Source organism: Pongo abelii, chromosome 20, assembly GCF_028885655.2.
Source record: "Pongo abelii isolate AG06213 chromosome 20, NHGRI_mPonAbe1-v2.0_pri, whole genome shotgun sequence".
In the NCBI taxonomy this organism is placed as follows: domain Eukaryota; kingdom Metazoa; phylum Chordata; class Mammalia; order Primates; family Hominidae; genus Pongo; species Pongo abelii.
Genome location: NC_072005.2, coordinates 64,199,780 through 64,214,474, shown reverse-complemented (window position 1 = coordinate 64,214,474; position 14,695 = coordinate 64,199,780). Strand labels below are relative to the sequence as shown.

General features: G+C 41.2%; 1 protein-coding gene across 6 annotated transcripts; it reads left to right on the top strand.

Moving 5' to 3' along the window:
- The first annotated feature begins 572 nt into the window (after window positions 1–572).
- Window positions 573–12,999, top strand: ZNF772 (zinc finger protein 772). Of its 6 annotated transcripts, XR_008516751.2 has the most exons (6): window positions 573–1,197; window positions 1,802–1,840; window positions 2,684–2,810; window positions 3,351–3,446; window positions 4,090–6,276; window positions 11,426–12,999. XR_008516751.2 is itself a non-coding variant. In XM_054541231.2 (5 exons), the coding sequence occupies exons 1-5, from the start codon at window positions 1,165–1,167 to the stop codon at window positions 5,235–5,237; spliced, it is 1,437 nt and encodes a 478-aa protein (XP_054397206.1). In that variant the 5' UTR covers window positions 573–1,164; the 3' UTR covers window positions 5,238–8,927. The 6 variants fall into 6 exon arrangements, 5 of the variants coding, with proteins under 5 accessions (XP_054397206.1, XP_024092592.1, XP_063576419.1 ...); XM_054541231.2 differs by lacking the exon at window positions 11,426–12,999 and having other exon boundaries at window positions 2,690–2,810; window positions 4,090–8,927; XM_024236824.3 differs by lacking the exon at window positions 11,426–12,999 and having other exon boundaries at window positions 4,090–8,927.
- Window positions 13,000–14,695: the final 1,696 nt, after the last annotated feature.

Here is a 14,695-nt window from a genome sequence, read left to right as displayed (position 1 = left end):
AACTTTCTTTGGCCTTGAGTATTATTTTAAACATTATTTTCTGTGTAAATGTATTTCCATTACATTTATCATTTTTGGTTTCAAATAGTTTTATATCACACTTCCATAAAAGACATTTTGTTGTGTATAGAAATCTAGTTTGGTGGTTATTTCTTCTTTATAGAAAGTGTTCATGTTGCCCTTTTCGTTACCATACGACATTTGATGAATTCTGTCTTTTCAGACACTTGTAAAACACTTAAAATATTGAATACATCTCTGTATATGGAGTATGAAATACTATCTTGAACAAGAGTATTACTTGTTGGGTTTCACACAATCACTGCTGTATAAGCAGGAGAAATATTTTCTGAGGTAACCAGAGACAGAAGCGTTATTCACTTACTTCAAGGCCACCAAACATCCCCACTCCATGTTCCACATCGTGGTGGTGTCTGGAGTCTTTTCTTTCTTGTGCCTGACAGAAAATGCTGAGGCTCGCCAAACTAACTCTGGAGCATCAGGTTACACGCATTTGAAAACAATATTTGTTAACTTCCAGCTATAGAAATCTGAGTGACGTTAGTGTATGGTGTGTCCATTTTATTTTTTGATGAGCATTCTCTGCGTAAGGAAGCCTGAAATCATGTCTCTAAACATTCCTTTGATGTCAAACACGACGTTCACCAGAAATACAGATGTGGCTCCTTCAAGAGGAAGCTAAGCTCCGTCTGGGCCTTGAAGACGAGGGACACCATTTCCAGGCGCCCCTGGCGGTCTTTTCTGGGCTTTTTACCTGGAGGTGACGCGAGACGCCGCTTACGAGTGTTGGTGCCGTGGGAACTACATTACCCAGGAAACTTGGCGGCTCTGGGCCAATGAAAGCCCAGGAAATAGGCGTTTCCGTTGGTGAGGACAACGTCAGGGCGGGACTTCCTCTACCATCTGCGGGTGGACATTTTGTTTGCTTTTCCATTAATCCGCCGGTTTAGTCTCCAGAACGCAATGTCAGACCTGAGGTGACAGAAAAGGGAAAACGTGAGAGAGTGTCTTCTTCCCTGAAGAGAGGTGGGCCTGAGGCTCGACAGTGGCGCTGCCCGAGTGACCTAGCCGCTGGGCTGGGCCCTGGACGGCTGATCCCAGGTTCCTGCACTTGTCGCCACCCTTCCGTAGTCCACAGGCCTGATGGCGGCGGCTGAGCCGATGGGCCCAGCACAGGTGGGTGCTGCGTCTGCGAGTCTGCGCGCTGACCCGCATCTCTGAATCCTAAAGCTTCGAATGAACGGCTCCTCTGGTTACTGCAGCTCAGGCCCCTGTATCTAGAACAGTGGGGGCGCTCGTGCTTGGGACCCATTTTGACAGCACGAGTTGAAGGACGTTCCAGGCAGAGAGACCAGTGTATGCAAAGGCTCAGAGATGGTTCACAGTTGGAGCATTTGGGAAAACTGGGCCATTAGTGTCTGAAAGGATCAGAGTGCTTTATAAGTGATTGCACCTGGAATATCATCCTGAGCAGCTGGGTCTCTATTCTGAGGGTGATGGGAGCCATGGAAGGTTCTGAACAGAGGAGAGCCAGAATCCGAGGGTTTAAAAAGTATTCCACAGACTGCTCATGGAGGGCAGTCTCTTGTTGGCCATGGGGGCGGATAATGAGCACTGTTCCGAGGTAACACAGTTAAGAGGCATCCTTGAAGATGGAGGCACAGAGGGTAGACATTCAGCTCCCAGGCACATTGTAACAGGGTAGGAATATGGGATGGGGTTGAGCCTTTGGGGTTCCTTCAAGATTGCTTGACTCTCATAGTCTCCCTCTTCCCCACAGGTTCCCATGAACTCAGAAGTAATTGTGGACCCTATACAGGTGAGGGGAGAATGTCCATGCTCTCACTGATCCCACCCCCACCCAACATGCTCTCCAGCATTGTGGTGTTATATAGAACACTCTCCTGCTACTCTCCGATCTCTTGGGTCTGAGGACTCTGGAGAAGCCCCAAGCCCAAGGTCCTGACTCCGGGCCAGGGGTTTTATGAAGGGGTTTCCATTTCTGCCAACCATTGGAATAAGGTTGGAAGGTTGTTCCAGGTACAGGAACCAGCCTGTGCAAAATACTTAGAGGTGAGACTGAGATGGGAGTTTTCAAGAAATTGCAGGTCTCTGTCATGTCTGGTGGGAACCAAGAGCAAGGGGGCAGGAATCATCCTGAAATGGCTTAAAGATGATTATGTAGATTGGGAGTTAAAAGAGAATATTCATTTCACAGTGGTAGTGCATTTAGTGAGCCAGGAAAGTGATGGTGGAGAGCCAGAGTTGTGAGATAACTGTGATCCAAAGAGTGATGTACATATGGAAAGAAGTGTAGACTGATGACCTCTGGGCTTAAAGGAGAAAGGCAAGCCCATCTTTGGTTTTCTGGTAAGCATGATGTTAGTGACCCCCAGAGGAATTCGCTTACAGAAGGGTGAGGCCCTGTATGCTAAGCACAGAGCTTAGAGGGTGACAACTTCTTCACCTGCCTGTGGTTCATATGGGTAGACACAGTGATCATTGGGACCATGAGGAGAGAGAAGACACCAATGACACCTGGTCCTGATATTTCCTGAGTTGAGGAGTTAGGAGGGTACACAGGAGGGAGATGTGTGGGGGAACGGATGGGGGTTCTTGGGAGAGATGCTGCTCATGGACTTGGCTCTCCCGATTGTGGCAGGGGCAGGTGAACTTTGAGGACGTGTTCGTGTACTTCTCCCAGGAGGAGTGGGTGCTCCTTGATGAGGCTCAGAGGCTCCTGTACCGTGATGTGATGCTGGAGAACTTTGCACTTATGGCCTCTCTGGGTAAGGCCGTCACATCCACCCCAGTAACTTGGACTGGGCCCTGCCCTTCCCGTTTTTTTCAGGGCATCTTTGTCCTTCCTACATCAGAGCCATGGACACTGTCTCATTTCTTAGTTCCTGGAGTAGGTTCTGTGAGTGCTGGGCTTGGGCTGTTTGCACTCCTACTTTGTCCTTCTGAGCATTCCCAGCGCTTGCTGTCTCAGAGCCTTGCAGGGATGGATTCAGGAGTTATGCATTGTATTGTCAGTCCAGTGGGTCATATCCATCTTGTCCTTTCCCTGTCTGAATTCCTCTGTCTATATTCATGACACCTCTGTGCCTGGGATTCTGCACTCTTCCTTTAGCTGACATTTCCTGTGTCCTGCCTATGCCAGGAATTGTAGGGACCATTATGGTCGCTACTTGCTAGGACCACTGCACTACTCCTGCAAGACCCTACTCTGAGATTATTTTAATAATATTTAGTTTTCTATTTGGGTTACCCAGACCAGTGCTGTTCTATCTTTCCCTTAGGACATACATCTTTCATGTCCCACATAGGTGCCTCATTGGTGATGGGTAGTGAGCCCTGGGTACCTGACTGGGTGGACATGATCCTAGCTGTTGCCACAGAGACTCCAGGTGGGAGTGGCCCTGGTGAGTGGGAGCTGGGGAAAGGTGTGATGTCACGGCTGGGTTCATATCATTCCATAGCCTCTTTGTGCCTGCAGTTGTATTAGTGCTAAGGCCACTGGGCCATACTTCATTTTTATCTACTTTCTCATTTATACACTGGCCTTTCATACTCTGGCCTTTGGCCTCTGGATGTTCCATACCTCTGCCTTCATGTCTCACCTGTTCCTCTCCATGGCTTGTTCTACAGTGCCTGCCAGCATTGGCCTGTACTTAGTGTTTCATGAGATGTGTAGCCCAAATAGTCCTTAAACACCAACTACTGAGTAGCAATTTGATTTTCTTTGGTATGGACCATAACCTTCTGCACAACTCTCACCTGTCCCCAGCAGCTAAGAAAATCTGATTGTGAATTTATTTGAGACCTGCCTCTTTTTTGTGCTGTACCCCACATCTTTGTCCTCTCCCAGTTGAGGCCTTCTCCATTCTGTGACATTTAGATGCCAACTACTGTATAGTACACATTTGCTGAACTTGAGTTTGGACCCTTGTCCTAACAACAGTTCTATGACCTTGGTCTTAGTTGTGTTAGACACATATTTGTAGTGAGGCTTCCCCTCTTCCACCTGTGTCAATTTGTACTTCACCAGCATTTCTCTGCTTTCAGGTTGTTGGCATGGAATGGAGGATGAAGAGATACCTTTTGAGCAGAGCTTTTCTATAGGAATGTCACAGATCAGGATTCCCAAGGGAGATCCTTCTACTCAGAAGGCTTACCCCTGTGGTACATGTGGCCTGGTCTTAAAAGACATTTTGCACTTGGCTGAGCACCAGGAAACACACCCAGGGCAGAAACCATACATGTGTGTGTTGTGTGGGAAACAGTTCTGGTTCAGTGCAAACCTTCACCAGCACCAGAAGCAGCACAGTGGAGAGAAACCCGTTAGAAGGGATAAGAGCAGGGCCTTTCTTCTGAACAACTGTGCTGTGCAGTCATCGGAGATGTCTTTTGTGACAGGGGAGGCTTGTAAGGACTTCCTAGCCAGCTCAAGCATTTTCCAGCACCATGCCCCTCACAATGAGCGGAAGCCACACAGCAACACCAAGTGTGAGGAGGTCTCTCACTGTGGAAAAAGGCATTACAAATGCAGCGAATGTGGGAAAACCTTCAGCCGCAAAGACTCACTCGTTCAACACCAGAGAGTCCACACTGGAGAAAGGCCTTATGAGTGTGGTGAATGTGGGAAAACCTTTAGCCGCAAACCCATACTTGCTCAGCACCAGAGAATCCACACTGGAGAAATGCCTTATGAGTGTGGCATATGTGGGAAAGTTTTTAATCATAGCTCTAACCTTATTGTACATCAAAGAGTACACACTGGAGCAAGGCCTTACAAGTGCAGTGAATGTGGGAAAGCCTATAGTCACAAATCTACACTTGTTCAGCATGAGAGTATCCATACTGGAGAAAGGCCATATGAGTGCAGTGAATGTGGAAAATACTTTGGTCACAAATACAGACTCATTAAACATTGGAGTGTTCATACTGGAGCAAGGCCTTATGAGTGCATCGCATGTGGGAAGTTCTTTAGCCAAAGCTCTGACCTTATTGCACATCAAAGAGTTCATAATGGTGAAAAGCCTTATGTGTGCAGTGAATGTGGAAAAGCCTTTAGCCACAAACATGTACTTGTTCAGCATCATAGAATTCACACTGGAGAAAGGCCATATAAGTGCAGTGAATGTGGGAAGGCCTTCAGGCAGAGGGCTTCCCTCATCCGCCACTGGAAAATTCACACTGGAGAAAGGCCTTAGGATGGGAGATAGATAATTCCGTTTCCTTGTTCAACATAATAACTGACACCAGAGAGATGCTCCAAGTGTAGCCTTTATGTGTAGCCAACAGCCAGAAGTAGAACTTTATACACTCAAATACTCATCCTGGGGAGGTTCTTCTGAGTGCCAGCTATATGAGAAGCCTTCTGGAGCTATGCTGAATTTTCTAGACTCTTGCTGGAATTTCCTCAAGGCAGTGCCTCTGTTAGAAGCCATCTGTCTTTGTGCTGGAAGAGTCTGCATTGTGCAAAAGTAACCCCAATGTGTTTCAAAAGACAGACCTCTGTACTATTCCCTTCCCTGGAGGGAATCATCAGTAGCCTGAGGCCATCAAGGATTCTCACTTTTTTTCTGCCCCACTACTGGTTTAAGCATGAGCATGACCCAGTTTTAGCCAGAAAGATGGGAGCTTTGTTCTGCTGACCACTGGCAGAGGTTTCCCTTCATGGATATAGTTGATCTCATGTGGCACTTGGGATGAATTTTTCTAGCCTCCAAGACACCTGACCTGAAATTGGCTGCCTCATGTTCTGGTTTTGCAACAAATGCCTTAATTTTTAGACTATCTTAAATCTTGGGGATTCTGTTCGCTTTGTGGGTTGGGTTGAGAACAGAATTGAGCTAAGCCAGTATGAAGGGATGAACAGCTTTTGTGAGAGCTCCAACTATCTATCTCTGAAGTGATAGGATGGCAAAGACTAGCTCTTATTCTAGTGTCAAGCTAACTTCTTGACTGCTTCAGCTCTCCTAGGAAAGAATGCCAGTCTTTGTAGGCCTAATCTTTTGGTCTATATGTTAAGATTTTTTGTATAATTGAGGTCACCCTAAGCAATGGGCATTTGTTGTGATAATCTCTAGTGTGTCTGGGAGCAACATGAATTAGGTCCCTTGTTCCCAGAAGATACTTCATATTCCCAAGGCTTTTTGAGGAGAATTTGAACTCATGGGACATGTCAAGATCTCTGAAGTCTTATTTTTCAGTAGGCAGTTGACACTGGCTGTCCTCCAGAAGGCCCAGGTAGGAATCATAGTTGGTGCAGAGACCCAGATTAATAAAGCAATGAGAAAACTGCAGCAAACTATAGGGAATATGACCCTTCTAAAGGTACATCCACGTGTGTTTCCATTACTCTGGCTCCATTATGAGGGTTTACAGAAATATTCCCATACCTGTGTCTCTTATGGCTAAGGTTACTGTCCAGAAGTCAGTCTAAACATTTTTGCAATAAACTGCACATATTTATAGTGTACCATTTGATAAGTTTTGATACATGTTGGCACTTCTCAAACCAAAAGTTTCCTGATTCCTTTTATATTTTCTCCCTTTCCTTCAGCCATCCCCAGGCAACTATTGATCTGTTGTCACTGTAGATTTGTTTGTATTTCCTAGAATTCTACAGAGTAATTTAATATGTATTCTAATGTTTTTGGCTTCTTAAATTCTGAAATTAAGGCTCATGGTGGTGGTCTGTGTTTCATAGATCATTTCTTTTCATTTGTACTTTGCTAAGAGTGTTCCATTGTAGAGAAATAGTTCCAAAGCAAGTGATCCAGGAGAGAACTCACACAAGAACAAAGCCACAGTATCTGTCATTACCTTAAACTGAAAGTGATGAGCCATCATTTCTGCTATATTTCATAAGTAACCCTAGCTAATCCTGGTTAAAAGTGGAAGAGACCTACACAAAGGTGAAAATAGGGATTTGTGGGGCGTTTTCTTGGACTCTGGTGGCCATAATCCTATATGTTTTCTTTCTTTTTCTGTTTTAGTTGTTTAATGTGAATTACATTGACTGAAATTTTTAAATGTTAAGCCAACCTTGCATTTCTGGAATAATTCCCATTTGGTCATGATGTATTAGTCATTTAGTATATTGTTGAATTTGATTTGCTATTTTGTTTTTTGTTTTTTTGTAACAAGTTTTGCACCAATGTTCATGAGTGATATTTGTCTCTAATTTTCTTTCTTGCTTGCTTGCTTTTTTTCTTTCTAATTTTATATCTTGCCCAGGTTTGGCTTTGATATCAGTATAATGCCAGCTTTATAGAGTAAGTTGGGAAGCATTCCTGCTCTTCAACTCTCTGGAAGAGTTTGTGAATAATTGGTATTATTTCTTCCTTAAATGTTTGGTAGAATTCACCAAGGAAGCTGTCTGGGCCTGGGGTTTGTTTTGTAGTAAAGTTTCTAACTATAAGTTTGATTTCTGTGGTAGATAGAGGGCTGTACAAGTTATATGTACATCTGTCTATGTGTGTGTGTTGTCTGTCTGTCTCTCTGGGCCTGAAGTGTGTTTTGTAGGACAGCATCTAACTACAAGTTTGATTTCCATGGTAGATGGAGGGCTATACTAGTTATATATACATCTGTCTGTCTGTCCATTTGTTTGTCACTGCATCCATCCATCTATCTCTAGAGTGAGTTTGATGGTTTGTGTCTTTCAAGGAGTTTTTCTGTTTCATTTAAGTACTCAAATTTTTCAAAATATTATTTTCATACTTGTAGAATTTGTAGTGGTGCAACCTCTTCTATTCCTGATACTGGTAATGTCTATATTTCTCTTTTAACCTTGATTGGTTTGGGTAGAGATTTATCAGTTTTACAATTTTATTGATCTTAAAGTACTTGGTATTATTGAATTTTCTGTTTTCTGATATTTTGGGATTTTTTTTCCATTTTGACTTTTACTAATGCCTTCCGCTTTTATTGGATTTCATTTCTTTTGCTACTTTTTAACATGGAAGCTGAGGTCCTTCATTTCAAACCTTTGGGGTTTTTCCCCCTAATATGGGGGGGGGGAAATGTTAATGTTAAAAATCTATCTGAGAACTGCTTTAATTACCTCCCATCAAGCTTGATGCGGTTTCATTTTTTTTTTGAGACTGTGTCTTGCTCTGTCGTCCAGGTTGGAGTGCAGTGGCGCAATCTCAGCTCACTGCAAGCTCCTCCTCCCAGGTTCATGCCATTCTCCTGCCTCAGCCTCCTGAGTACCTGGGACTACAGGTGCCCGCCACCATGCCCGGCTAATTTTTTGTATTTTTAGTAGAGACGAGGTTTCACCGTGTTAGCCAGGATGGTCTCGATCTCCTGATCTCGTGATCTGCCTGCTTCAGCCTCCCAAAGTGCTGAGATTACAGGCGTGAGCCACCACGCCTGGCCGATGTGGTTTCATTTTAGTTGAGTTTAGGATGTTTTCCAGTTAAAAAAATTCTTCTTGACACATGGCTCTTTTTAAATGTATGCTATTTAATTTCTAAATATTTGGGGATTTTGCTTATCTTTCTGGTAATTTCTGCAATAATTCCATTGTGGTCAGAGTACATTAAGACTTGAATTATTTACATTTATTGAGATTTGCTTTGTGGCCCAGAATATGGGCTATCTTGGTATGAGTTACATGTTCACTTGAAATGTATACTCTACTCTTGTTTGATTAAGGGGTTCTATAAGTGTTGATTAGGTAAAAATGGTTGATAATGTTATGTAAGTTTTTTCTATCTTTATTGACATTCTGTGGTTGTGTTTTGGTTCTAGCAATTATTTTAAGAGGATTGTTGACATCTCTGAATATTAAATTGGATTTACTTCTCTGCAGTTCTGTCAGATTTTGCTTCACATATTTTGATATCTTTTTATTAGGTGAATAATAAATATTTCCTATTTTATGTCCACTTGATGTGTTGACCACTTTATCATTATGATCCTGTTAATCTCTGGTAATATTCTTTGCTCCAAGATCTCCCTTGTCTGATACTGTTAACATGGTTTAATTTTGATTGGACATTGAATTTTAGGTACTGATTTTTTTTTAAATTTCTATAGATATTCTTGATTTCTTTTCTCTGTTACATGGTTAAGTTACTTGGAAACAATATGATCTTTTGAGGGGTCTTGATTCTAAGCATTTCTCGATGAGATTATTGCAGCATACATTTTAAGACAAATTCCCCTCCCATTACTGAGACACAACCTTCCTGTATTCTCTACCTAAAGCTTCATGAATTATGAGGTTTTTTTTACTCAAGCTGGTTGGAATAAGAACTATCATGTTTCCTGTATAAGCCTTGGGAATTGCTTCCCGTATAATCCTTTCAAGTGGTTCTTCACCCATCCTCTGGTCTTTTTCTGTATGGAAACACAGATTATACTCAGCTGAATACTTGGGGATGGCCCCCTATATCTCTGAAGTTTTTTCTTTCCTGTACTCTGCTCTGTAGACTCCAGCTACCTTGGCAAACCCAGACTCTTAGCTATGTCTCCTTAACACAGGATGACTTTTGGGCTCTGTCTGAGCTCTCCATCTTTGTATTAGGGCCTCGGAATTAATTTTCACAATAACCTTATTTAGTTTTTCCTTTTTTGAGAAAATCTATGAACCCATGTTTTTTCTTTCTGATATAGTGGAAGGTCTATCAATTCTAACAATTTATTCAAGGTGTCTCCTTAATCAGAAAGAATATAAATCACATACACAGATAGGAGCAATGAAACATAGTATAGTATTAGATAACTTTGAAACATATAATGGATAGTGTGTGATTGTTTTAAACAGCCCTTTCTCAGTAAGTTGAAACTTGGAAAACAAAAATCCATTGAAGGATACCAACTGACCAGGCTCACTCGAGATCTGAAAAATCCTCTACTAAAGATATTTAATACATGTATCTGTATAGCTCTTAGAGAGAAAGAATAAGTCATTTTCTAGTGAGATTTGTTAGGATTTTTTTTTTTTTTTTTTTTTGAGATGGTGTCTCCCTCTGTTGCCAGGCTGGAGTGCGGTGGCACGATCTCAGCTCACTGCAACCTCCACCTCCTGGGTTCAGGCAATTCTACTGCCTCATTATCCTGAGTAGCCAAGATTACAGGTGCACGCCACCATGCCCAGCTAATTTTTGTATTTTTCGTAGAGACAGGGTTTCATCATGTTGGCCAGGATGGCCTTAATCTCTTGACCTCATGATCTGCCCGCCTCGGCCTCCCAAAGTGCTGGGATTACAGGCGTGAGCCACCACACCCAGCCTTGAGATTTGTTAGGATTTTAAAGTTGGTTTAACAATAGAAAATCTATTAATCTATTATATTAAATACAGTCTGTGGTGTAATAAAAAATATATCTGGATCTTTTTCCAGGCTTAGTGCTACAAAAATCTTGTAATTCTTTGAGTGAGAGGAGTGTATTTTTTATACTAACGATGTGATTCATTATAGGCTCCTAGAAAGGTTCAGAATGGGGGCTCTTCATCAGAAAGACCAACCATGTAATAAGAGGGTTGAAACTTTGAGCCAGATTGACCTTTGGGGAGAGGAAAGGAACTAGAGATTGAAGTCAGCTGTGTGGTTGTGATTTAATCACAGCTACAAAATCAGACACCCCCTCCTCGTTCCTCCCTATCAACTTAGAACTCTTGACACAGAGGCTTGGTGGAGTTTCCTGGTTGGTGAACATGTTGACGTACCAGGAGGGTGATGTGCCTTGACTCTGTGGAAACTTCACATCTAACCAATAACTAGAACACTTAAAAAAAATTCTCAAATGACCATCCATAGGTGAATGAGTAATTGTATTAATTTTCTAGGGCAGCCATAACACAATACCAAAGACTGGGTGGCTCAAACAACAGAAATTAATTTTCTAACAACTCTAAAGTCCAAGATTAAGATGCTGGCAGTGTTGGATTTCTCTGAGGCTACTCTCCTTGGTTTGCACATGGCTGCCCTCTTTCTGTCTCTTCACAAGGCCATCACTGTATGCATGTGTACCCCTGGTGTCTCTGTGTGTCTTAATTTCTTACAAGGACACTGGTAAGATTAGGGTCCAACCTAATGGGCTGATTTCAACTTAATTACTTCTTTAAAGTCTTACCTCCAAATACATCACATTTTGAGGTACTAGGGAGTTAGGATTTCAACGTATAAATTTTGGGTATGCACAATAATGTCCATGGCAGCAATCGATTGTAGCATCTCTATTAAATGGAACACTATCCAGCAATATAAAAGGATGTCTATACATAATATGGACGAATCTCAAAAGCTTTAAGCTCAGTGAAAGAAGCCAGATGCAGATGATTACATGTAGTATCATTCAATTTATGTAAAAATCTAGAAAAAGAAAAATCAGTGGAGCAAGAAGGCCAAAGAGAAACATTCATCAATTTTCTCCCCACAGGAACACCAGCTGAACAACTACTCATGCAAGAAAGCACATTCATAAGAACCAGAAAACTAGATGAGTGATCGGAATACCTGATTTTAACATAATATCAAGAAGAAAGGCATTGAAGGGGGTAGGAAAGGTAGTCTTGCACTGCTTAAACCACCCCTTTCCCATCCCTTGGCAGACCAACATGCAGAGAAAAATCTGTGTGCTTGTAGAAGAGAGCGCAAAGTGAGTGTGGGACTGCATCAGAACCTGGTGCTGGCCAGACACAGAACACAACGTGGCACAATTCTACTTGTGCCCATGGAGACAGCATGTACACCAGCCTGGGGCCAGAAGCAAATCCTCAACCCCCATGAAAAGAACCTGACTCTCAGCTGGCACCACCAACAGCTGACCGAAGTGGCCTGGGGCCCAGAATAAGTTTGAGTGGCAGTTAGGTCACAAGGACTGCAGTCCTTGGGCAAGCCCTGGTGCTGCAGTGGTCTCTAAGGCTGTGGACTTTGGGTGCATGTGACCCAGTATGACACCAGCTGTAGCAGCCAAGCGAGTGTGCCACACCCCTCCCCCAACTCCAGGCAGTGTGGCTCAGAAAGAGACTCCTGCTTGAGGAAAGGAGAGGGAAGAGTACAGATGACTTTGTTTTTCAACTTGAGTACCAGCTCAGTCATCGGAAAATAAAGCGTCAAGTATAATCCTGAAGCCACTGATCCCAGGCCTTTTCTCCTGGACAGTGCTGCTAGACCCAACCCAGGCCAGAAGGGAATCTGCTGTCCTGGTTGGTTGGACACAAGTTCTGGCTGGTTTTACCACCTGCTGACTAAAGTGGCCTCAAGCCTTGAATAAACATCAGTGGCAGTCAGGCAGTACTGACTGTGGACCTTGGGCATTCCCCACTACTGTGCTTGGTCATAGAGTCCATGGGTTTAGACTAGCATTACTGTGATGCCAGCTGTGATGGACACAGGAGTCCCTGTGTCACCTCTCCCCCAATTACAGGCAGCCTGGTATATATAGAGAGACTTCTTATACTTAGGGGAATGAGAGAGAAGAGAGTAAGGGACTTTGCCTGGGAACCCAGAACATTGTCTTCTCTTTCCCACATCTATCTAGGCTGGGTATCTAGGAGTCTGCAAGATTTATTGCATACTTGGGATTATGGCACTCTCTAGTGCTGAAATGGCTGCAGTGAGCACAGCTTAGGGAACTCAGCACTCAGTCCCCTTCGAATTCTTTGAAGGCCATCTGAAGAAGAACGTGTACAAGCAAGGCCAGACTGTGAAGACTGGAGTAAATAACAAACTCTTCAGCGTTCAGACATACATAAATATCCACAAGTATTGAGAACATTCAGGAAAATATGATCTCATCAAATGGACTAAATAAGCTGCCCAGTGACCAGCCCTGGAGTGATAGAGATCTATCAGACAGGGAATATCTTTCAGACAGGGAATCCAAAATATCTGTCTTGAAGAAGCTCAAAGAATGTCAAGAAAACATGAAGAAAGAATTCAGAATTTTAGCAGAGAAATAACAAAGAGATTGAAATAATTACCAAAAAAAAAAAAAAAAACAAACAGAAATCCTAGGGCTGAAAAAGACAATGGATGAACTCAAAAATACATCAGAATATAACAATAGCATAATTGATTAAGCAGAAGAATTTGTTAGCTTAAATACAGGCTATTGAAAATACAGAGGAGAAAAAACAAAAAGAATGAACTGTGCTTAAAAGATACAGAAAATAACCACAAAAGGGCAAGTCTAAGAGTTATTAGCTTTAAAAAGGGAGTACAGAAAGATGTAGGGATAGACAGTTTATTCAAAGAAATAATTATAGAGTACTTTCCAAATACAGATATATATATATATGAATATATATATACAGATACATATATATGAATATATATATACAGATACATATATATGAATATATATAGATACATATATGAATATATATACAGATACATATATATGAATATATATATACAGATACATATATATGAATATATATACAGATACATATATATGAATATATAGATACATATATATGAATATATATACAGATATATATATGAATATATATATACAGATATATATATATGAATATATATATACAGATATATATATATGAATATATATATACAGATATATATATATGAATATATATATATACAGATATATATATATATATATATGAATATCCAGGTATAAGAAAGTCAAAGAATGCCAACCAGATTCAACACAAGACATATAACAAGCAAACTCTCAAAGGTCAAAGATGGAAAAGAGGAAAGGTAGCAAGAGAAAAGAAACAAATAACATATAAAGGAACTCCAGTACATTTGGCAGCAGTCTTCTCAGCAGAAGTCTCATAGGCCAGAAGAAAGTGAAAAGACATATTTAAAGTGCTGAAGGAAACCATCTTCAACCAAGAATATTCTAGTCATCAAATATATTCTTCAACCATGAAGGAGAAATAAAGGCTTTCCCAGCAAACAAAAGCTGAGGGAATTCATCAATACCAGGCCTGTCTTACAAGAAATAGTAAAGAGAGTTCATCAGTCTGAAAGAAAAGAATGCTAATGTGCAACAAGAAATCATCTGAAGGAATAAAACTTACTGGCAAAAGTAAATACACAGACAAACTGAGAATATTCTAATACTGTAGTTCTGGTGGGTGAACCCCTCATATCTTTAGTATGAGCACTAAGATACAAATCTATCAAGAATGATGACTGAATAGCTTTTTAAGAGATATATAAAAAGATATAAAGTGAGACAATGAAAAGAAAAGGAGTGATGAGTTATAGTGTAGAGATTTTTAGTTTATTCTTTGCTTGTTTCTTTTCATTGTGATCAAAGTCAAGTTGTCATCAGTTTAAAATAACTTTTTGTAACTTAGATTTTTTTGTGTCTCATGGCAACCATAATTCAAAAATTTATAGTAGAGATACTAAAAACAAAAAGCAAAGGATTAAATCATACTACCAGAGAAAATCACTTATCCACAAAAAAGGGAGTAAGAAAATTAGAGAAGACTTAGAAAACAAATGACAAAATGGAAGTAGTAAGTCCCTAACTATAAATATAAGATTTAATGTAAATGGATGAAATTCTTCAACTAAAAGACATAGAGTAGTTGAATGGATTGAAAAAAAAAAAAGACCCAACTATATGCTGCCTACAAGAAAACTCACTACACCTATAAAGATGTACAGACTGAGAGTGAAGGGATAGAAAAAGATATGCCATGCTAATGAAAACCAAAATGGAACA